At 45.3% G+C, this 23608-nt stretch overlaps 1 protein-coding gene and 1 long non-coding RNA gene across 3 annotated transcripts; one reads left to right on the top strand and one right to left on the bottom strand.

Annotated features, from left to right (window-relative positions):
- Positions 1-13056: 13056 nt before the first annotated feature.
- Positions 13057-14290, bottom strand: LOC128087379 (uncharacterized). Its single transcript, XR_008209812.1, has 3 exons — positions 13877-14290; positions 13335-13798; positions 13057-13142 (listed from the first exon to the last, which is right to left on the bottom strand). It is a non-coding gene; the product is annotated as an uncharacterized LOC128087379 (long non-coding RNA).
- A 589-nt stretch (positions 14291-14879) lies between these two features.
- NKX2-1 (NK2 homeobox 1) lies at positions 14880-20710 on the top strand. Of its 2 annotated transcripts, none has more exons than XM_052696851.1 (3): positions 14880-15059; positions 19054-19430; positions 19974-20710. In XM_052696851.1, exons 1-3 carry the CDS (start codon positions 15007-15009, stop codon positions 20642-20644), a joined length of 1101 nt encoding a protein of 366 aa, XP_052552811.1. In that variant the 5' UTR covers positions 14880-15006; the 3' UTR covers positions 20645-20710. The 2 variants fall into 2 exon arrangements, with proteins under 2 accessions (XP_052552811.1, XP_052552812.1); XM_052696852.1 differs by lacking the exon at positions 14880-15059 and adding an exon at positions 16877-16954.
- The last annotated feature ends 2898 nt before the right edge of the window (positions 20711-23608 follow it).

The following is a 23608-nucleotide window of genomic DNA, read 5'->3' as shown; positions in this document are numbered from 1 at the left end:
TTCCTGAAATTGCTTACTATCTTTTTGCCTATTACAAGAAGAACCTACTTTAATGGGAAATTGGATAGTCTGTGGTAAGATTTCAGTAGACTATATGTAAAGGTTTCACTGGAATTTCTTTAAGATGTGGTACTGCTTTCAATGCTCAGTAGATTGGACTGAATTTCCCTAGGATTTTTCAAGCTCTATAATGTGATCTGAACAAGTGAAAAATTTGATTAAATGCATTGCTTTTAAATTATTCCTTTCAACACTGCAAGTAGATTTTGGCCAGACAATTATTTGATTCTCTTGTTCTTTATTTACTTTTTCCCTGATTTTCTTATTTTCTATGCTGCTTGAAGGCTTAACATTGTGAAAAAACTTCCCAAATAAAAGAAGTTTGTTTAACAATTTTGTAGTGGACCAGCAAAACATTCTCCATATTTGTTAACAGCCAGACTTCCTTTGTATGAGAAAATGAGAGGAGAGGAGAGGAGAACCCTCTGGGGCAGCAGCAGTCAGTGTTGTACTCCTGGGTGCTGGAGAACAGGGAGGATTCTGCAGTTGGTACCAGAACGCATTCAGTCCATTACTTTCTCTCTAATTTCCTTTCTTCTTTCCCTTCTTACTGGATTCTCTTCGGTCCCTTTATCCTGCGCACTCTCTCCACTGTTCAGGCTGATCCATGAGCATGCTCCAGATGGACTTTTCTTTTTCACTCCTGCACCATCCCACTCACGCTCAGACTGTGTACTTTCTGGTGAAGGAAAAGGGAGAAAAATTTGCTCCCTCTGTACCCTATGGAAACGTGTGCACACAGAAAGAATAAAATAGTAGTAGTGATCCCCAAACAGGTGTTTTACAAAGTGACTCCTAAGCCAGCACCTGAAAGGACAGAACTTCTTTGCTGGAATGTAAGGATCTTGTAATTAAATCCAAAATACAGTGTTTCAGATATGTCCCTGGCAGGAAAGTAATGACCTCTGGATACTGATGTATATGAAAAAAAAAATACTATGTATTTCTTTAGGAGCTTTAATGAATTACCTTTTACTGCAAAGGGTGCTCAAATTTTTTCATAAAGCCAACACCGCAAACTAAACATACAGTGAAGTAGATATATTTTTATTAAGGGAGATAAAATTTCTATTCCTTCTTTTTATTACAAAGGATTCAAAAAAACAACATGTTCTGGCCTTAAGTATCAGACTTACATTTTGTCTTTTGTTATCACTTACAATAGCGCTGCTGCTTGAATACTCAGCCATATCAAATGTAAGTTATTTGTATATCTCCATCCTCTCAGGAAATCTTGACCTTGAAATAGAATAAATATGTAACATGTTCACTGGCAACACCACCAGTGCTAAAAAACATAGACTTGGAACAAAAACATGCAAAAGATGAGCTTGTGCAGTGGTGTTTGATTCATTGTTGCAAAATGAGGAATTACAGTTTAAATGTTTTGCTGCCTTTGAATGACCCTTCATTTGTAATTGATTCAGCTCAACAGACTGCAACTCTAAAACCGTTGAGATATGGAACTTATTTGTCCCATGTTTAGAGTATTCTTCAGTCACTACCAAAATCGAACTGCATAGGATGGGATCTTTTCCATTGTAAGTGCTCTGATAATGTGCCACATTAACTTAGATTCTGAGATGGCTGTTATTCAGTCTGAGATTTTCAGAAGACTATCAGGAGTAAACAAATCATATTTAGAATTTGTTGATTGGATCCATAAAAATAAGTAAATTGTACATAAACCAAAACCTATAAATAATCCCACAATATGAAAAATAAATGGAAATCCTTTGAATCCCTTTAATAACTACTTGAATCAAATTTGAGTGTTCTCTGTAAGTGATCATATATATATAACATACTTAAACATCAGTAAGACTAACAAACCTCAAGATACCTACATTAATAACGGAGGGCATGATCAGGTACAGCCAAACTGGCAAAGCTTGAAGAATGTTATTTTTAGACAAAGACTTGAAGGACTGTCCTCCAGTAAGGCAGGACAGTAGGGTAGAAAAGTTACAGCACATGGCGTGTATCCTCCTTTTACCACCACCCCAATATGAAGATGGGCTGTAGCCACAAAGACACCAAAAAGAAACAGACATATACTTCATGTAGGATTTATGAAAGACAATGTAAACAATTGGAGTCAAGGTATTGCTTCACAATAAAATTAATTCCCAAAAGATGTAAAAGTCCAATCCAAAATTCTGCTTGTACCATCACAGGAAACCAAGAAATACTGGGAGGACTCAAAAAACTGCTTGGACAAATGCACTGTTGTGCTTATGGTCTTGTGGGTGTGAGAAAACAAGTAAGTGAAATCTGTGGGAAAAGTAACATGAGGAACTGTAGTCAGTTTTGTTTAAAATAAATATCACTTTTGCTTTCCTAAAGCTCCAGAATTGTGTTTTGTTGCACTAATTTCCTTCAAGAGCACTAAAGCATGAGTTATAAATGACCTGTTGGACTGAAACAATAAGCGCTAATGTGGCAAGCTGGAGAAGGTGCCCAGAGGGTTCTTACAGAGACTGAAACTAGCTTTGATTTTATTTAATCTATTTACTGTGATTAGGGAGGGTGGGGGTGAGGGTGGAGGTAAAAGGTTAGAAACATACTGATGGCATTTGCAGATGATTCTTCCCTGGGACATGTTCCTGTTTTTCACTAGAGACATCATGTTATATAGATGTATAATAAGAAAGGACTAAAGGAGCCTGGGGAGATGTTAGAAATAAAAGGACAAAATTGATCTAGGAAAAAGCAGAAAGTGAAGAATCTGGAGGAATGAAGGAAAGCCCAGAACAAGGCTGTTTAATTGGAGTGATGAATCATGTCGTTCACATCATTATGCATATATTAACAGTAGAGAGGAAGTATTCCCTGAAATGTGTTGTCCGGCAAATACTTCTTATGCTCTATGACTAATGAAATAATCTAACTGTCTTGTGGTTGAACAGCAGGAGAGCATTCGTGCTAGGAAAAAGAAGTGCCATTTGAGAACTGCAAATTAAGGAAAAGAATCATTTATTAGTTCTGCATTTTTATTTCAAAGAATAAGGGTAAGAGAAGAGAAGGATGTGAACTTTTACAGCAATATACCATGCCAAGGAATGTAAATCCAGAGTCCACATTGCTACAATTAGAAAAAAAAAAAAAAAAAAAAAATTAATGCAACTGAAAAACAACATTTGAGAAAAGGTAGTGATGCTCCATCTTGAGCAATGAGAGACGATCAGAAACTGAGAGACTAGTTCTTTGCTCTCAGGGCTAATTCTATAGTTCAGCTCTGAGAAAGAGGATTTCAAAACACTGCAGAGACCCATCAAGAGTCACTCTTCAAAGGTGGTTTTGATGACCAAAAGAAGAGCTAGATTCAACTCAGCTAACTGGAGATGTCAATATGCAGATTACAGACAGCTATATGAAGTGCTTTTCGTAAGCAATATAGGAAAGCAAGTATTTCTAGAGTGAGTCAATGCCTCCCAGCAGGATAAAACAGGATATCTATAGCATAAGAATGTGACAGAAAAATCATGGCTAAAAGTGATGGAATGACTACACGAGTGAATAAAAGCTGTTGCTCAAATTAGCAAGCAAATAAATGGTTTAACATTGGAAAATTTGGGGCAGGAAGAGAAAGACCCTCAAGGAAAGCAAAAAACACCAAGAATAGACAAAGCATTAGAAAAGGAAAAATCAATCCTCCACTGTTGGATATAAAATGCATAACCTGTAATTGTCACCATGGCCAACAGTGAGTTGCTGGGCTCTAGTTGCTCCTGTTCTAGCAACTACACAAATTTCTGCAGAGGCCAAATAAGAAGTGAGATGCTGTTCAGCTGGCACAAGTAGATGAAGGTACTGGTCTTTGGGATGAGGTAAGCTCATTCAGATCTATTCAGGAATCTTGGTCATCTACTCCAATTAAGAAGGAAAAAACTATCAGACTAGTTGCCCATCTAATCCTGTTATTTTGTGCAATTCACAAAATGGATTGTGTCATGAAAAACTGGTACTGCTTTTTCCAGCAAATTTACTGCTCATTAAAATTATGTATTTGAGCAAGTAGAAGTGGTAGAGTTCAAGTTTGTTTTCTGTTTCTCATGATTCATCTGTAAGCACACAAATAAATTAAGCAGCCATGGGACCATCAGAACTACCAGATGCAGTGATGTGAAAGAATTTTAGTCTGGCCTATTGGAGAAGAAAATTGCAAAACTGGGTCATGAGAAAAATTTTTTAAAAAAAAATCAAAGTTCCCAGTTGGCAAGAGGTTGTAAATGTACAAGGGTAGTTTTTAAAAATGAACGTTATCAACACATCCTATATTGTATTACAAAGCTTTAAACAATTGTGACAGTAGACTTTGCTTAGTTAAAAAAGAGCTCGTCCCTGACTCTTCTCTCAAGTATTCCTGGAGTAACTACTGAAGTTGATACGATTATATTCCAGTCACATACCTTTCAGAATCTAGCCCTATGATTCTGTTATGCATGTGGATGGAGAGTAAGGAAATCTGTTGTTTTGGTGTTTTGGTTTTTTTTTTATTATTTGTTTGCTCATTTTTTTCCAAAGAGAAAAATGAAGCATGTGATGTGGAAAAGAAAGGAGATGTAGCAAGAATTAATTAAAATAAATAATTAGCAGAAAGAAGCTGGATATAGAAGAAAGATGTGAATGTAGACTGTTTAAAAGAATAATGATTAGGCTTTCCTCTCTCATGCTATCACTTTGAGAGGGATTTCTGGTATGTAGGTGAATACCGGAGGTGATTTTTTCCTGATATTGGATCAGGAACACTCAGAGAAAGCTTCAGTTGCATTAAGTCAAGCCTCACAGCAGATTTTGACTCAATATTGTGGCTCCACCAACAACAAGAAAAAGGACAACCCTGCCTTATGTTCCTGCAGCAATTTCAATTTGCCCCAATGCGTGTGTCACTGGGCTACCAGCTGAGAGTCAGCTGTACTGTCTCCACATCTTCCCACTTCCCATTTGCCTCTCAGGCTGTATGAGATGGGAGCAAGCTGCTTATGACTTAGTTTTCCATGCTGTGTGAGTACAGCTGAATTTCAATAAGAGTGAATGGACGTAAGTAGCAGCTACCTCACCTAGAGGCAGTCCAAAAGCTATACATTGGACATAGCTATACACACAGGAAGTAGTGGGTACCAGAAAGATACAACTTCAGCCTGTTTTGGTACATGGAATCCTTGTACCACAGCATCTCCCTTGCGCTGCAGAAATGATGAGAGTGAAACATTATACTTTAAAGATCATTTAGAAACCCTTTGAGCCATTCATGAAGCCAATGAACAGCTTAAAAAATATGTCCTTCTGAAAAAGCTGTTACCCATAAATACCCATGCTTGTTCTTTGACTCACCATTCATAGAAGTTTCTCACTGCAGTGCTACCGTGCAATTTTTGATCAATAGCATGCAGCTGGATTTGGAATGGAAACATACTTTGCAAATGCATGACCTTAATGGTCACACAATTGCATTCTCTTAGGTTATATCTTGATCACAGCTCTATGGCACTACACCAAGAGAGGGAACATCAAGCACATGGATGATAAGGAATGGAGGCAGCTTAGCAACAGAAAGCAGCATAGAAAGAAAGAGGCAAACAGAGAGAAAATAAATTTTTATATGGGTTCAGTGAGTTGTATTCAAAGGTAACAAAAGAAGCAAAAATGTTATTACTTGAAATGGTGGCAATTTTCAGGTCTCTACTCTCCTTTCCCTGTGTATACACAACTCTGTGAGATCAGTAGAAGTCATGCATGCACATAAAGACAGGCAGATTTGAAAGTGAAAGGTTTTACCTAGCATTCCTTTAGATAACAAAGCTAAAGAAAGGCATTGCAATGTACAAAGAATAATACCCATTATAAAAATTGGTGGAAAATATTTGCAATGGAAAAAAGAAAGGAGAAGATGTTTATCTCTTTATCTCTGAAGTTGTTCATTTGAAAACAAGAAAGAAAGGAGTTTTGTAGTGCATTGGTAAATTTAGACTACTAGACGTTTAATGATAGTTTGTAGTGTGGCTATGGGTTGTCCCATGCAAAGTATTCACCACACTCTGTTTGGAAGTGATTGTAAAGAATGCTCTGTTTGCCATATAAAGGGAGAGTACATGCGTCTTGTATGGTTATGCTGGATTTTACTTTTCAATAAAAGCATAAAATGTTGAAGACATTCAGTTTCTCTGCCAATTTCTAATAATTTTGGAAGATTTTTTTTTTAAATAACTTAAAAAAAAATATTTTCTAAAACTGAAGGAAAAAAAATTAACCTGGAGGTAAAAATGGCTGAAAAGAAGGCACTACCACAGTTTGGTGATAATCTCCTCCAACACAAGAAGGACATTGAGCTGTTAGAGTGAGTCCAGATGAGGGCTACAGAAAAGAGGGCTGGAGCACTTCACCTGCAGGGACGGGCTGAGAGAGTTTATGTTTTCAGCCTACAGAAAAGGAGGCTCTATGGGAATCTTATATCATCATTCCAGTACCTGAGGGGGGGCCTACAGGAAAGCTGGAGAGGAACTTTTCATAACGGCATGTAGCAACAGAATGAAGAGAAATGGCTTTAAACCTGGAGGAGGATAGATTTAGACTAGATGTTAGGAATAAATTATTTACTGTAGGGATGGTAAGACACTGGAAGAAGTTGCCTAGAGAGACAGTGGATGTCCTCTCCCTAAAGGCATTCAAGATCAGGCTGAATTGAGTAACCTGGCCCCTGTCTACAGTAAGAGGGGTTGGAACTAGACGATCTTAAGCATCTCAATGTAATGGTTAGCTGAAGGCTATCTGATATAATGAGATCAGATGTCTTGATCAGGCCTTATACTGCTTTAAGATGTTCTGCAGTTCAGATCATACTACACAAGCAGATGGTAGTGTCTTAGTTGTTGATTAATATTTGAGTCTATTTACTTCTCTGCTATGTCTGTTCCCACCTGCGTGTCTTCTAAGGCAAGAATTTAAGCCTTAGTGGATTTTGGATATGAAACCCCCTAATAGATAAGAATGAAGACCTACTCAAACAGGTAATGAATGTTGACACTGATTTGCAAAGGGAGGTCAAATATTTTTCAGTGTCTGTAAAGCACTGAACATTCCTGATGCTGAATAAAACACAGTGGTGACAAAATGGCAGATTTTCTATTGTTCTCTTGTAAACTACATAAACCAGTATCTACTATTTGTACGGAAGAAAATATGTTAACTACTAGGCCTGTGCAACAGAGTTCTGTCAACAATTACACACTGAGATATACAGTCAATGAGTTCTTTCCACAACTTTCTTCTTGGAAGTGAAATCTAGATTATCGTTGGGGATTTTTTTTTCTTTTTTTTTTTTCCATGGGCTTTTATTTATTTTTATTTCAGAACAATTTTAAGAATTTAGAGTAATTGGTTTTTTATTTCAGCATGAGATGACTGTAGATTGCAGTTTCTGTCTCACTGAAAGTCATACTTCTCCTGAAACAGGACCAGAGCCTTTATAAAAGCATGAGAAGTTCTGATAAAATTTCTTTATTCAGGGAAAAGAAAAAAAAGGAAGAAAAGAAAAAGAAAAAGAAAAAAATCTTGACATTTGACATTTGCTTTACTTCTGTATAGAAATAGAGAAAAAGGAGATTTCTTTTCATGAGAGAAAATTCTGTTTCTGATAACATAAGATTGTAATCAACAATGCAGCTGGAAGATGCTATCCAGCTATAAGGGATAGAGAACAATGTGGGCAACTCCTTAGACTTTCAGTTAGATTCATTCAACAGGACAACATGATAATTCAGAAAAGAAGTACATATGTTCTACTTAAAATGATAAGCTTTAATCTTGCAAGTTCTTATTACAATATAACGTGTACTGATGACTCTTTACCTAGACAAATGTGGATAACCATAGGAAATATAATATGAAAGCACAAAAAGATCAACAAAACTAGAAGAAAAATAATTGGTACTTGAATTCAGCCCAATTCTGGTATTTATTTATAGATTTGACAGGATGAGTAACAATTCTTCTAATTTTCCACTAACAGTCACAGCAGTTCTGAATCCCCTCCTCCAAACTTCTGAATTGCTGATTCCTGTGACATGCTAGCCCCAGTTTCTCTCCAAACTCACTTCCACAACAGATTATTCAAAAACAGTGATAGTAAAGTACAGGACCATTTCTCTCCAGCTTGTCTTGTAAAGCCCTACCATGCCCCTCAAGTGGTGTGAAGAGCCAATACAAGGCTACCAAGCAATGCTAACTTTAAAGGAATAACCACTCTTGTAAGTTAAAGTGCAGCAAGGTGTTGAAGTGCCCCCACATGTTACGATTTCATAATCAGAAAAAAAGCCATTTTAGTGCTCAAATGATAAACTTTCAAATAGCACTTTGTTGAGGAAAGAATGGGACACTTGGTTTGTCATTCCCTCTCCTTCAGTTGCCAAAATAGCATAACTGGAGCACATTGTATGCTGAATCATGTTTGATTCAACAAGGATTACATCTACTGAGCTGACTGCATCCTTGTAGCATGGAGTTTATACATTCACTCATCTACAGATCATGATTTGTGTTAAACAGGAGAAAATATTCTTTACTTGCTCACTGTATTCCATGTAGATGTATCTGGGGGTGTACTCTCCTCTTCAAATGGGAATGTATGGACGTGCATTATATGTTCTGCATTATGACTTCTTCCTGCTATTAAAACCATTTTTATGTAAACAGCATTGAATGATGATTAAGAAAATTATCCACTACAACATTCGCTGGTTTAAAAAAAGAGGTAAGAGCCACTGCCTCATTAGGAAACGGAGAAGTATCTGAAAGCAGCTCATTTTTCATTTGTATAGAAGAGGAATCAGAACTGAATCTTATTTTCTAAGAAGCGAGAAAACAAAACATGTAAGAATTTAGACCTCTGACCACCTCTGAAAGGGAAAGCTAATGGAAACTGCACCTCATGGGGGACATTACTGCATATCATCACCTGACAGTGACCTTGAGGGAAATGAAACTGAAGAGAAATGGAACTGGATGCAAGGGAGGTGGAACTGTTCTCATATCTGAATCTGCAGCAGAATAGTCAAATTAGATAAAAAGAACAGCTGAATTAATAAATACTAAGTGAACAAATATTTTCAAGTTTGCAAAGGAATGGCATGCAGCCTGAGAGAAAGGCAAAGTCCTGCATTTTTTGCTATGTTGTACAAATGCAGGACACATAGTTACTCAGTCAGAAAATTTATAGAAGCCCATCAGTTCAAGGGGTGTGCCTTCAGAAAACCATTAAGCCTTGCAAGGAAGAGGCTGTGGAGAGCTGAGCATCCACAGTTCATTGAAAAGTTCTTATAGAATTTCTTGGAGATGCCCATTTAAAATACAGTTAAAAAAATTTTTTTCCCTTATTTCTGGAGTGGTTGGTTAAGGTAATTCACAACTTTCCTAAGTGTGAAGATCCTGCAGCCTGCGTAGCATTGCCAGTACTGAACAACTATGTTATGTAAAAAGTTGCTCAGCTGTGAGTCTAATTCCCAAGCACAGGCAGTTTCCAACTGATGCTCCAGCACCAAAGCTAGCTCCAACAAGTATGCTGCCAGTGCTGGTGAGCTGCTGAAAGCATGACAGCAGTGAGGAGAAAAAGCCCGTGGGGCTGGGAGAAAGAGAAGGAAGCCTATGGTTGGCATCCTAATGACAGGATGGACAAAATGGAGGAGTGTGGAAAGGCTGGTGCAAAGTCAGTCATGGTAGTTACTGTTGGAATCCTCAGCCTTGGCATAGCTGACACCATCGAGACCAGCTGCTACCCACCAGTAGCTATGGTTGGTTGTTGCAGCAAGCAGTACCCAAAGAAAGATCTATTTGGAAACCCCTGCATCATGCAATAAGTATTTCCATTTGAGGTTTCCAACCTTCACACAGGAAAAAGATTTTTTACTTGAAAAAGAGTCAAAATGCAATAATGAAAAGCAAGTATTCTGTGATACATTTTACAATACAAGTTATAAGGTCTGTAAGTACCAGAGACTTGATGAATTTAAAGACAACACTTATTTCTCATCCTGGCCACAGGTGGAAATGTGGTAGGATATATTCCCAGCTGCAGGTGATGATTGTGCACACGCTCCTGAGCACATCCTGTAGCCCTGTTTGCAGTCCCAAAGCAGCAGCTTTGCCTCCTACAACACCTCAAAAAGGGCATGAAATCCTTCCTCCTCTCAGCTTCAGTCCATTGAAAATCTGAGGGTGTGCTGAGATCCTACAGAGAAGATAGAATGGGAGTGTCACATTTATTCACCTGCAGAGTTGTCTCTCACAATGGGACACAAGTGTGATCCTCACCCTGACTTCTGGTGACCCATCCCTGCGAAACTGTAGCAGGCACCCCTTGGAGTGGCAGAGCCAGCGCAGAAAATATATATGTTGATAGCAAAATGGCTCTTCTCCCTGTTCCAGTGTTAAGTGCCCACTGAATGAGTGTGACTCCACAATCTCAAGGACAGCCAGCTCAGGTTGCTTCCTCCAATACTAATACATAAACAAGTTACTCACTTGTTGTTTTTTTTTCTTTTTTCTGTTAATGTTACTCAAAGACAGCAAAATGCTGTAGACTATTCATTCCGTTTCCAGTTGTGGAAACAGAGCATATGTAATTACCCATGTGGGTAGCAGTCCATCTCATATCCTTACTTATGCCACTGAAGGATATTATCTCATTATATCAGCTTAGCAGCCTTCTTTCCCTGGAATTTGAAATAAGCAAAGCTCATAAAGGAATGATGAAAAAAAACTAATTATATAGGACATTATTTTAAAAACTGCACAGTAGTCAAAATCCATTAATGGACTATTTTACATCATTAAACTACTTCCAAGAAAGTATCTAGGCTTTTTCAGCATAAACATTTCTACATTGAAAATGCAACTTGAATCTAACTCTATGGTTAGCTATTTTTTGAATAAGTATAATATGTGCTTTCATTTACAATAGAGCAAAGATTAGTGAAATTTTTAACTTCATTATGTCTATCATCCAAAGTAATTTAGAAGATAGTCCTACTACACAGAGACTCTTCTGCACTAGAATGTTAGTAATGACCAGCTTCTGGGGAAACAGAAAATAAACCTGCAAGCAAGGACTTCTTTTAACACGTGTTTTGGGATTTTTATATGAGTAGAAAGTACTATTCTAATTCAAAAGTAAAATATTTCTGGACTTTTAGAAAGTTCTTCAGTACATTTTTTAGGCCACAATACAAATAGACTTTGCTTTGGTCTGTAACACATGGTCCTTCAACCCAGCTGAACTTCGAGCTTAAATCCATTCCTTCCTTCCTGTTTACTTACTCCAGAAAGAAAGCTCCTGCAAGAGTGTTATTTGAAACATCTTTATCAGTACTCAGTTGTGAGTTGAACCCTGCTGCCAACCTCACTATGGGATGCAGAGTCCAACTCTGAGGACTATCAATATGGGAAGTGAGGTTGTTACCAGGGGCAACAGAGGGGAGTGGTTCTGGAGGGATTGAATCAAATACAGCCTTCTTTGAAAGGTGCAGTACTGTAGGGTAGCCCAGGACTGCCGATGGGGTCTGACCTAAACTGATCTTGGCCACAAGGATGTTCTTTCTGATCCCAGTGTCTCAGAAGTGAGGAGAGCTGTTGTTAAGTCCTGTGGGACAGGTCTCATGGTTTGAGAAGAGCGTTCCTGCCATGCATGTGTCTCACTGTACAAGGAAGGTCTGAGACCCTGCTTACAGCAGGAAACTCTTTCAAAGATGGTACCCAGGAACAGAACTTACTTAAGCTAGCACCTGAACTGAACTCTTTCCTGGCAAGAGGAATGCACCTGTTACATCAGTGCTCTGTGCCATATATGTGTCAGTAGCTGGTTAACAAAACTCAGGCCTGGAAGCAATGCTTCATTACTGCATTTGGTGGCAGGACTAATAAAGTTCATTGTTGGGTTTCACTACAGATGGCTTCCTTTATGCTGCAGATTTTTAGACCAGTTCTTAACTAGACCTAACAGTTGTATTAGGCAGACTGAAGGCATGATCTTCCCAGGAGACTCTTGTTCCCATGAAGTGAAAAGGAAACTTCTGAAACATTCCTAGAATTGCCCTTGGGCTTCTGAAATGAGTATCTCTCTCTAGCAAGCCTCCTGTAACTTCTGTTCCAGAAAGAAAATAAAAAAAATCAAGTCAGGCTGAGTTGTAGTTTATTTAAGACTCAAGTGTAACCTTAATTTTAAGGTTGATGTGAGAAATACATCCAGCTGCCTTTTACAGCAAGCAGTTTGGTCAGTCTGGCCTTAGCAGAGCTCAGCTCACTGACACATCACAGCTTTCCCTCTGAGCTCCTAAGCCCCAGTGGCACAACAGATTCACTTTTTGCTCTCAAAGAACATGGGGCAAGTAGGCTGTTCCCATAAGGAGGGAGAGGAGCTCAGCTCATAGACCACAGGCTCAAGTGTATGATGAAGATAGTGAAGAGGAATTCACAACAGGCAGTTTCTGAGAGAGTATCTTCTGTATATGCGGAATCAGGAGCTGGACTTGGAGATCCTTATGGGTCCCTTCCAATTCGGGATGTTCTGTGATTCCATGAATTGGTGGGAGCACAATTTGGAACTGTTTGTGCTACTCAAAGGGAACACCTGGAGCAGATGCAAATGATCCCAAGCTCCTCTTGTCCCAGACTGATTGCAGATGGATACTTCCTGGAAGAGGGAGAAGAACCCTGCTCAGATGCTGTGTTACCTCTGTGAGTGGGTGCTGGAGAGGAGCTGCAGCAGCACGGGAAGAAGCAAATCCTTTATTCTAGATCTGGATGAACACTTAGAGACTAAGGCCCAATATTCATGTAATGACAATGGTCTCCTGTAAGGACGAAAGAGCAAAACCCCATTCTGTTTATTTCTTTCCTTTGTCTCGTCCCGTTGTCTCTTTGGGATATTTCATCAACAGAAGTCGACGGGCTTGTGAGTGGAGGCCCTCTGGCCCCAGCCAGGACTGCGCTTCCCGCGGTGGCCATCGGGGGCTGCTGCGGGTCGATTCCGTCCGGCGGCCCCCGGGCTCCGGTGCGTCCCTGCGCTCCCTGGCACGGCTGGGAACGTCCTAGCTGAGGTGGAGCCCCAGCAACGGGGATGCAGATAGATAGATAGATAGATAGATAGATAGATAGATAGATAGATAGGTAGATAGATAGATAGATAGATAGATAGATAGATAGATAGATAGATAGATAGATAGATAGATAGATAAATGTTTTTAAAAGCCAAGCCAAGGGCATAGCGAGCCAGCTGGCACCTTCCTTCCGAATTAAAGCATCCAGGAGACCTCAGAGCAAGGCTTAGACTGGAGATCAGGGTAAGATTTGGAGAGCAATTTTTCGACTTCTCAGAGCCAGTGAGAGCAAGGAATCGTCTAGTGGATGCGCCCGAAGGCGCTGTGCCTGCGCAGGGAGGGCCAGAGATGCGCAGGGTGGCCCTGCCCGGTACCTTGCGTCCATGGGGATGAGCCGAGGCTGCTCGCAACACTCCTGTAACTTGCCCTCAAGTTTTGCTGTGAAAACAAAAGAAAAGCAAACAATTCCCTTCCCCCAGCCCGAAAACAAAGCTGGTCGAAAACACGGGCTGGTCGAAAGGACTCCATTGTCGTTTTTAAATGAGATATCTTTGCAACGGCTCGCCCCTCCCCGAGCCAGCGGGGAGCCGCCCGTATCCCTGGAAGCGAGAGGTAGCGGGGAACAAAAGGCAGACTCCGAAGTGACACTGGAAATAAAAGGGAGCTTTGGTTACCCCCAGGGAAAGGTCGAGGGGGAAAGGTCGCCTTCCCGCCAGCGCACGTACTCCCGGCGGGCGCGGGGCGGTGGCCCCGGTCCAGAAGCAGCCTTCCGAGTGCGAGTGAGCGCGGAGCCGCCCCCCGGAGTGGCAGCACAGGTCCAAGGGCAGGGTCCAAATCAAACTCGAGGGCAGAGGGGGGCCGCGCCACATCTCCACTCCCCGGCAGCCGGGGAGCTCCTTCCCCCGTGGGGCTTCGATTCCTCCCGCGGAGTTCTGTTCCCTCCCGAACCCGGGTATGGAGGCACACGGCACCCAACGGCGCCGGGCCGAGAGCCGCCGTCGTCTCAGAGAGGGCAGGGTGCGGGCTGGCAGGTGGCCCACCTGCAGGTCGGTTTCCTCTTGGCAGTATGTGCAGGCGACAGAGCTGGGGATCAGAAATGTGAGCGCAAATATGTGCTCATGCACAGCTGCTCTCGAAGGTATGCACCTCACAGTGTATGTGTGCATATCTGGGTATACAGACACAAACATGTAACTCCTGCATTATCTGAGGTAATATACTGATAGCTGTATCTAAAAACCGATAAATAGTTCAATCCTGGCAAGATTCTGTTGTAGGTATGTGCTGATACTAAGTATTGTCGTATGTATTTACATCTGTGTGAACCATGCTTATATTTTTAACTACAAAACATAACTTTCTGCAAATTATCTCAGCCACCTCTGGTGCAGCCACATTCTGACACGGCACCAAATTTGCTTTGTGTCCTCAATGAGTCCTGCACACCTGTACTGACAGCACTGTGGCAATCTACAGACGTGGTGGGAATCACATGCTTTGTGGCAATGAGGCCACTGCATTAATTGCTGATTATAACGGTGCCTGGGCAGGTGCCAAAACACATCCCAGCACGATGCTGCCGGCAGCCCTCCGTGCCCGCAGCCACCACCCCGGGCAGCGCAGAGGCGCCGGGCCTAGGCGTGCCACTGGGTCCGGGCACGGGGTCCCCGCCCGCCCCAGCGGCCTCGGAGCCCGGCCCTGGTACCTCACTGCTGGCCCCTCCCTGTCCCTCTCGGCCGGGAACGGCCCGGCAAAGGAAAAGCCGGGGGTCGGAGCATCGGGTCAGAAGAGTTCGGGAGCCAGCCGAGAAGTGGTTCAGGAGGGCAAAGCCTCGCGAGTGGGTCCTGCATGCGAAATGCTCCATGCCCTGAGCAGCTGGAGGAGCAACTGGGCGTGCGCTGCAGAGGGGTGAGAATTTCCCTTTGGGACTTTGCTTAGTTTGCTTGCTTAGATCCCCAGGAGAAGAGATTGTGACCAGCCCACTGAGGCATTCCTCAGCTTCACAAAATGACTGGGGAAGGGTGGCTATTCCCCGAAGGGAAGTAGTCTCGCTGAGCCCCACCAACACGAGCGCTCGGCAGGACCGTGCTTCAGGCTCAGGGATGTGCCCGCAGTCACAGCCACACGGGGCCGCCCCGCGCGGCCGCTGCGGGAATGGCCCCTCCGCTCCCTTCCCGGGCTCCGGGCGTGGTGTGCCGGGCACACTCTGGAGGGGTGCGCCGACACGCACACGGCACCAGAGCTGAAGTTCTTCTGAGGGTCGGCCAAGAGGGAAGTACCGCAGCCAGCTCTCCCAGCGCCGCGGGTCATCTTTCCCCTTTGCAGGCTCGGGGCTTTGGGAAGGGAATTTGAATCTTTGCGCGCATGTTATGCTTCTGCTAATAACCAGCGCAGAAGGAAGTTTACCCCAACTCTCACCTCACCCGTTCTAAGCCGGACTACCTGGCTGAGAGAGGGTTCGTTTCTTTCTGTTACGAAGTTGCATTTGAGGAGTGCAGCACGCATCGCTTGGCCCCTGCCCCTCTCCCCCGGAGACTGCAGCCAACCTGGCTCGGGGCCGGGCTCAGGATGGACGGCTCCCTGCTCTGCGGGAGTCACGGGCTCCGGAGGGGCTTAGAGGGGAGTGGAAAGAGTTCGGGACAAGGGCCCCGGGTGGGAGCAGAGCAGCCTTCGGTGCCCACCGCAGTGGGTGGCGGATCCTCCAGCAGCCCCTCGCGGCGCTGCCTGGCCGAGCACGTTGGGTTCCTTTCGGGGAGGCACAGCGGCTCTCATAAAAAAGATATTGTTGGCTTTGGAGAGCCCTGAGCGCTCTTTCAAAAGGCGCTCCTTGAGTTCCCAGCCCCCGCAATCCAGTTGATGAGGAAACGCGCTGCGGTGTTGGTGGCACCATTTCCATTGGGATTGGCACCGTTTGATTGACAAAGTCTCACATTCTTCCACCTCTCGAGTGTTATCAAACGGATTGTGTGGGGTCAGAAGCTATTGAAGGGACGTCCGTGTAGCCGCGTTCTGCAAACACGGGGTGAAAACCATGCCTTTCTCATGAAAATGCTTCCTCCAGGCAAAATGCGGCTCATCTTCCCTGCTCTCCTCCTTAGCATTTCCTCTTAACTCGAGCGTGTCCCTAAACGGCAGCATCAGGTAAACGAACGTAGCTCCAAGAGGCAGCCCAAGCAGGGCCCTGCCGGGCTCTGCTCCCCCGCCCCCCTCGGGAATGAGCGCGGACATAGCTCCGACAGTGGGGGCCGAGAGGAGAGGGGTGGGCTTCGAAAAGGCGGCAGAGAGAAGCAGCCGCGGCTCGACTGGCCATGCAGAACTAATTGGGGCGGTAAGGTGGATCAGGGGCTGCCCTGCTCCATCTCACTGGATCGATCCGGAAGGGCTCAAAAGTGCAGGTGGGATCTTGCGGGGTGCAGATCCTCAGTATTCACAGGCAGCGCTCAGCCCTCTAGGAGATCTCCACCCCGCTGCTCTCGCTCTAATTCCCCTCTGCCAGCCCCCGTGCAGGGTCAGGGCCGGATTCATTCGGCTCTGTCTCACCAAGCAGCGTTTCGAGGGCTGCCAGAGCACACCCCATCGAAGTGGCGGTGGCCGGGACAGTGCACTATGGGCAGTCCCCAGCCCGGCCCCGACTCCGCACCACCGTCTTTCCTCCCGGGACTGTTGTGACAGTGGATCCTTCGGTATTATTTGTTCCTCTATCCACACCCTCCTGTTCTTTAAGGCCTATAAAGCAGGCACGGAGGTAATGGTCGAGGAATCCAAGGGAAACAGAAGCAAACAAACAAGCAAAACCCCGCAAGGTGAGGTCTAATATCTCTCTCTTTAAGAGCAAACTCGAAGATCTTACTGAAAATCGCGTGCAGAAAAGGGGGTGGGGGGGTGGGAGGGAAGTGTGGGGGTGGGGGTGAGGAGGATTGGGGGAAGTACAGGAGTGGGAGGTAGGGGGAAATTAATGTCCCAGGGATCTGTAAGGAAGTGATCCAAAGGTCCGGAAAGGAAAGAGGCCGAATTCAGAGCAGCCATTCCCCAGCCTGAAACGGCCCTTTTGCCTGCGGGACACGGCAGACCCCCAGAAGCCCATCTTGGGGCTCGGGGGAGCCAAGCGGGGCCAGAAGGGCCGAGGGCCTGATGGAAGGAGAGTCCCCCGGTGTATGTGTGTGGAAAAGCTCACCTCTCGCTGAGCTCTAAAGTGTAATCAAGGCTGAGCCTTACCCTTCGAGGATGTTAACTCTCATACGGGAACCTACTTTCTCCTAAACGGTTTCTTGGCTACTGAATGAGAGCCTCCCAATTGAGGCAAAATGATCCTTATGCGCTAATATAGAGCGCAGTCACAAAGCGACCGGCTATTTACGCTGCCACTTTAGACAAAGATATTTAGTTGTTCCCGGGTAGCAAGTGCACTTTTGCATTTTTAAGCACGAACCAGCCGAGCACCAATATATTTACAAGTGCAATTACTAAATAGTTACTTGACACTTCAAAGTCACTGGGTTAACTGTACCTTCTCCGTAATTTCCTTAATATTCAGGTAATCGCTTTATTAAACGAGTTTCCCAGGGCTATGGGCAGGGGTGCAAATTGCCTAGCGGAGGTTCCTCCCTTCCTCCCGGACCGCCCCGCGGTACCCGCGTGGGGACCCGGAGCTGTGACGGGCTGCTTGCCGCGTGTGTGTGCGCGGAGCTGGGAGTGGGTTCTCCTTTGTTCTTAAGCCGGATCCCATAACTGATCCGAAAATGGCAGAAATTGATGTTGATTCTAAGTGGCAGGTGTTCGTTAGCAAGGTTGGTGAGGCAGATGACCCGAGAGGTCTTCTCCATGCAGCTCCCGCGCTGTATAAATAACCTTAGAGAGCAGCTTCGGGTTCAGAGGGACTTCGGGAGCCTGGAGCAGCCTTTGCCTTTGGGAATAGGGAGAGACGTCTTGCTCTAAGCTGTTTCAGTAGCGTGTCTCTCGGAGCAATGTAACTGCTGCTCTTTTTTATAAACTTGCATCTTCCACCTCTCTCTGAGGTTTAAAAAAAAAAAAAAAAAAAAAAAAAAAAAAAAAAACAACAAGAAAGCCTTAGGTAAATGGAACTTGTAGGTTCAGGGAGAGATACGATCCTCGCACAAGGGGTGTCACTCCGAGGGTCTTAGAGGGTACAGAAAGGTTCCTGGGATACCAGTTGCCAGGGGTGCCCGAGCAGCGGGAGGTGTGCGGATCGCTGGCTGCGGAACCCCTCCCGGCAGATCTGGGGGGTAGAGGAGGGTTGCTCCGTGTGCCCAGTGGCAGCAGTCCCATGTCCGCAGCTCTCCCGAAGGCCACCTGCCAGTCTGCCAGCCCACCCGCGTCTGATCTGAAATCCCTCCACATGGGCAAACGGGGGCTTTTGGCATTGCTCTCCATTACCCGTCCACAATACTGTAACCCCCAAGAAAAATAAAATGAGTTCTGCTCACGGGGTCTCTCTCTATTTCCATCTCCCTGCCGCTCTCTCTCTCTCTCTCTCTCTCTTTTTTTTTTTTTTAAGACATAAAAAAATCCTGACAAGTAAAACTTAAAGGTGTTTACCTTGTCATCAGCATGTAAGCTAATTATCTTGGGCAAGATGTAGGCTTCTATTGTCTTGTTGCTTTAGTGCCTATGCCCCGCCTCTGGTGGCAGCCTAAAACCTGGCGTCTGGCTAAAACAAACGAAAGGCAGCCCTGAGCCTCCACTCAATCCAATTAAGGCGGACTTCGTCCACTCGGTTACGTGTACATCCAACAAGATCGGCGTTAAGGCAACACCAGAATATTTGGCAAAAAAAAAAAAAAAAAAAAAAAAAAAAAAAAAAAAAAAAAGATTTGCCTCCCCTTCCTTTTTTTTTTTTTTTTTTTTTTTTTTTTTTTTTTTTTTTTTTTTTTTTTTTCCCCAGCCGCCGAATCATGTCGATGAGCCCAAAGCATACGACTCCTTTCTCAGTGTCTGACATCTTGAGTCCTTTGGAGGAAAGCTACAAGAAAGTGGGCATGGAGGGCAGTAACTTGGGGGCTCCCTTGTCAGCCTACAGACAGTCTCAGGTTTCACAGCCGGCCATGCAGCAACACCCCATGGGCCACAACGGAACGGTGACTGCCGCCTACCATATGACAGCGGCAGGGGTCCCCCAGCTCTCCCACGCTACGATGGGGGGCTACTGCAATGGGAACCTGGGCAACATGAGCGAGCTCCCGCCTTACCAGGACACCATGCGAAACAGTGCTTCAGCGACAGGATGGTACGGCACCAACCCAGATCCCCGCTTCTCCTCAAGTAAGTGAGCCCGGGGCCGGCTGTCCGCTGGGGGGTGGCTGCATCCCTCTCTGCCCCGCGGGCGTCGGGGGCAAAAGTCGGTGCGGACCCCGCTCGTCCCCCTCCGCTCTGTCCGTTCTTCTATCGGAGGATCGGGCCCCGTCCCCCCTCGCAAGGCGATTCGCGGCTGCTCCCGGGGCGGCAGGAGGGAGGAGGGGAGCCGGCAGCAGAGCATCGGAGTGGGATACAGCCGCAGGGAACCCGTCACTGCCCGGCTCCCAGCGCTCCGCCCGATCCCGGCAGGACGAAGGGAAGCGGAGCCGCTGAAGCCGCGGAGGAGCGGGGGGAACGGGAGAGCCCGGCTCGGCGGAACCCCGGCCGCGGGAGCCGACAACCGCAGGGACCGTGCGGCGGCACACGGGAGGCGCGAAGGGCGAGCGGGGCCGGGCCGGGAGTGAGGGGGTCCCACGGGCGGCGGGGGAACGAGAGAAGCGGCGGCGGCGCGAGCGGGGGCAGCGCGGGGCCGAAACGAGCCGCTGACAGCGCGCCCCTTCTGCCTTGCAGTCTCCCGCTTCATGGCGCCGTCCTCGGGCATGAACATGGGAGGCATGGGCGGCCTGAGCTCCCTGGGGGACGTGAGCAAGAGCATGGCCCCGCTGCAGAGCACGCCGCGAAGGAAACGGAGGGTCCTGTTTTCCCAGGCCCAGGTTTACGAGCTGGAGAGACGTTTCAAGCAGCAGAAATACCTCTCCGCCCCCGAGAGGGAACATTTAGCCAGCATGATCCACCTCACCCCGACTCAGGTCAAAATTTGGTTCCAGAACCACCGCTACAAGATGAAGCGGCAGGCCAAAGACAAGGCTGCGCAGCAACAGATGCAACAGGAGAACGGCTCCTGCCAGCAGCAGCAGTCCCCCAGGAGGGTGGCTGTGCCGGTGCTAGTGAAGGATGGCAAGCCCTGCCAGGCGGGCTCCAACACCCCCACCGCAGCCATCCAGAGCCACCCGCAGCAGGCGGCCACGACCATCACGGTGGCCACCAATGGCAACAGCCTCGGACAGCATCAGAGCCATCAGACAAACAGTGCGGGGCAGTCTCCCGACATGGGACAGCACTCGGCCAGCCCTTCCTCCCTGCAGAGCCAAGTCTCCAGTTTGTCTCACCTGAACTCTTCCACTTCTGACTATGGCACTGCCATGTCCTGCTCCACCTTACTATACGGTAGGACCTGGTGAAAGGATTAAAGAAAGCGAAACAAAACAAAACAAAATAAATTAAAAAAAAAAAAAAAAAAAAAAAAAGAGAGAGAAAAAAAACACCAACAGATTTTCCCAGTCACACAAATCTGTGTCCTGTCCAAAGTACTGGGTGCTTTCCTTTGCTCTTTTATTATTTTTTCTTTCTTCCTTCCTTCCTTCCTTTCTTTCTTTTTTTCCCCTTAAAGATTTTTATTTTTATTTTTATTTTTCGTTTTACTGATTGGTTCTCTGAGGACCCCTAAGAGAGAGAGGAAGAGAGTGACTTCTTGTTCCGTTCACTGATACTGTGACAGTTTTGGGTCTTTCTTTTTTCCTTTTTCCCCCCAACTTGCTGTGTGGGGTGTTAAACCAATTCTGACCAATAACTACGGAGCGTTCTGCAGACAGGGGCCCGTCGGTAGGCATGGCCCGAAGGCTCGGATTGCAGATGGACCCTTTGCCAGCGTCTAGGACTTGCATGTAAATATAGAGATTGGGGAGGATGGGGTTGGGGTTATTCCCAAAAACGCGGTCGCGGTACGCAGCCACAGAGCAACCTCCCCCACCCCCGGCTCCGGTCCCAGCCCCGTCCCAGCGATGGGGCCGGGAGGCCACACGAGGCTTTGGCTTTTCTTTTACGTTTGATGTGAACCTGTAGCTGTATAATGCTGTCAAAAGTTGGACTAAACCCATAGTTTTTAGCATCCTGTATATTTTGTTGTAAAAAGAAAGAAAAAAAAAATACAATCAACCAAACCAACCCCACCCCTCTTTTTTATGGACACTGATTGTCCCCTCGTAAACTCTCCGACAGTTTGTTCTTTGCGCACGCCGCCTTTTCCTGTTGTAACTTATGTAGATATTTGGCTTAAATATAGTTCATAAGAAGCTTCTAATAAATTATACGCATTGCGAATATACATATATATTTTTTTTAAACTTCCTCTCGGCTCGCTCCAGACCCTCCTTTCCCCCATCTCTATTTTTGTGTTGGATGGAAACCGGACCGGGACGCTGCGGGCTCCGGGACGCCCCCGCTCGGGGGAACCGCGCCGGGAGGCGGTGAAACGCGGGGCCGAGCGCCGATTGAACGCGCGGAGAGAGAGTGGGAGCTCCGGCGCCGCAGGGGATGGGGTCAGGCCGCTACGGGAGGCGGAGGGGCCTCGGTCCTTTTTGCTGGAGAAAGTGAAGTGTTCCGGGAAGAGAGAGCCAAATGCCAAAGGCGCGGAGGAGAAAGAAGGGAGAAGTCTGATGCCACTAGAAACAAACTAACGACGAACGTTCTGGCAGTGTAGGACGTCCGGCCGTTTTAAAGAGCGTCCAATTTAAATACCTTGTTAAAAAATAAAATAAAAAAGAAAGAAAGAAAGAAAGAAAGAAAGAAAGAAAGAAAGAAAGAAAGAAAGAAAGAAAGAAAGAAAGAAAGAAAGAAAGAAAGAAAGAAAGAAAGAAAGAAAGAAAGAAAGAAAGAAAGAAAGAAAGAAAGAAAGAAAGAAAGAAAGAAAGAAAGAAAGAAAGAGAAAGAAAAAAAGAAAGAAAAAAAGAAAGAAAAAAGAAAGGAAAAGAACAATCTCTACCAGGTTTTCCTATGTACTTGTATTTTAAGGGAAGTACAGTCACCTTATTTATATTCCAAATAAAAAGATAGTTTATTGTGTACGAATCGTAGTTTGGATTAACTTTCTTTGAAGGGCTGTACTGAATTTCCCACCCGCACACACCTCCCAGGCAGACAGACGGCCATGCAGCTCTCCCGCAAGCGCCAACCCCAGTCTCCAGGCGGGGGGTTAAGGGCAGGCTGCGGCTCAGCGTAGCACAGGTTGGGCTTTCGGTTTTTTTTTTTCCTTTTTTTTTTTTCCACTTTTTTTTTTTTTCCCTCTCTCTTCTTTTTCTGTTTACTTTTATTTTTTTTCTTTTTATCTCTCTCTCTCTCTCTCTCTCTTTCTTTTTTTTTTAATTCCCCTTTTGTTTTCTTCTTTATTTTCGTAGCTCTGTGGGAATTGAGTAAAGAAGCAGATGCAGAAGGCGTGGGTGTGTGCGTGTGTGCGCCCGGCCGGGAAACCGAGGTGCCTTCAGTTATAAGATAAATCCGATGGGTAATGCAAGCAATTAGGTATTAACTCTGTTGTAAATATATGAATCATATCCTGTGAAGCAGCTCATATTGGACAATCCTGAATTTAATGTCGTTTTTAATGTCTCGGGTCCCAAATATCCCCTCTGTGAGTGTAACAAAAGAACCCCCCATCCCGAAGGCTCTCTCAGTATGGTACCTTTGCATTTGCTGCTCGGTTGCGTTTTTTTGTTTTTTTTTTTTTTAATTTTTATTTTCCCCTCCAGACCCCCCCGGTTAAACCACGGAAGCTACTCGGTCACTGAAAGCTTTCTGCATTACAGAGGTATTATGAAACGTTCATATTTTTGAGGAGAAAGCAAGCAGATTGCCGGAATGAAAACAAACCAACCTCCAGCTTAAGTAGCGGCTTTCGAAAGCCCTTTATTGATATAAGATAACCGGCGTTACTCGGACACCAAGTGCCGGTTTGGATGGAGAATAAGGGAAATAGACAGAATGAATTAAAAGATTATCGGATTCTTTCTGCCCCCCTCGTCCCCCGTCGTCGTCCCCATCCCCACTCCCCACCCCCCACCCCCGCCACCCCACTCCTTATTTCTAACTAGAGAACATCACGTGTGTTAGCAGGAATTTCGGGACCTTTCATTCTTTATACTACGTCCCGCTTTGCACAGGGGCAGTTTCAACTAACCCAAAGAATATTCCTTTTTCTTTCTTTTTTTTCTCCCTTTCTCTACCGAGTCCACATTCCTTTCGGACACACGCATTAAACTCAGCCCCTCGGTGCCCCTAGTTCTGCTCAAAGGGAAAGGTGCTGGGGATCCCGGAGGTGCCACGGCGTTGTGAGGGGAGCGGGACAGGGGGGCACTCGGCTGATTCTTCAG

Source organism: Tympanuchus pallidicinctus, unplaced genomic scaffold (genome assembly GCF_026119805.1).
Source record: "Tympanuchus pallidicinctus isolate F22 unplaced genomic scaffold, pur_lepc_1.0 scaffold3, whole genome shotgun sequence".
NCBI lineage: Eukaryota > Metazoa > Chordata > Aves > Galliformes > Phasianidae > Tympanuchus > Tympanuchus pallidicinctus.
Note: the sequence above shows the minus strand (reverse complement) of the source record. Positions and strands in the feature narration are given on the sequence as shown.

Excerpts from the sequence above, each read along its gene's own strand:
- NKX2-1 (XM_052696851.1), top strand. The coding sequence starts at position 15,007 with ATGCTCCATGCCCTGAGCAGCTGGAGGAGCAACTGGGCGTGCGCTGCA. Across the intron at positions 15,060-19,053 it reads TGGGCGTGCGCTGCAGAGGG|CCGCCGAATCATGTCGATGA; the intron begins GTGAGAATTTCC and ends TTTTTTCCCCAG. Across the intron at positions 19,431-19,973 it reads AGATCCCCGCTTCTCCTCAA|TCTCCCGCTTCATGGCGCCG; the intron begins GTAAGTGAGCCC and ends TCTGCCTTGCAG.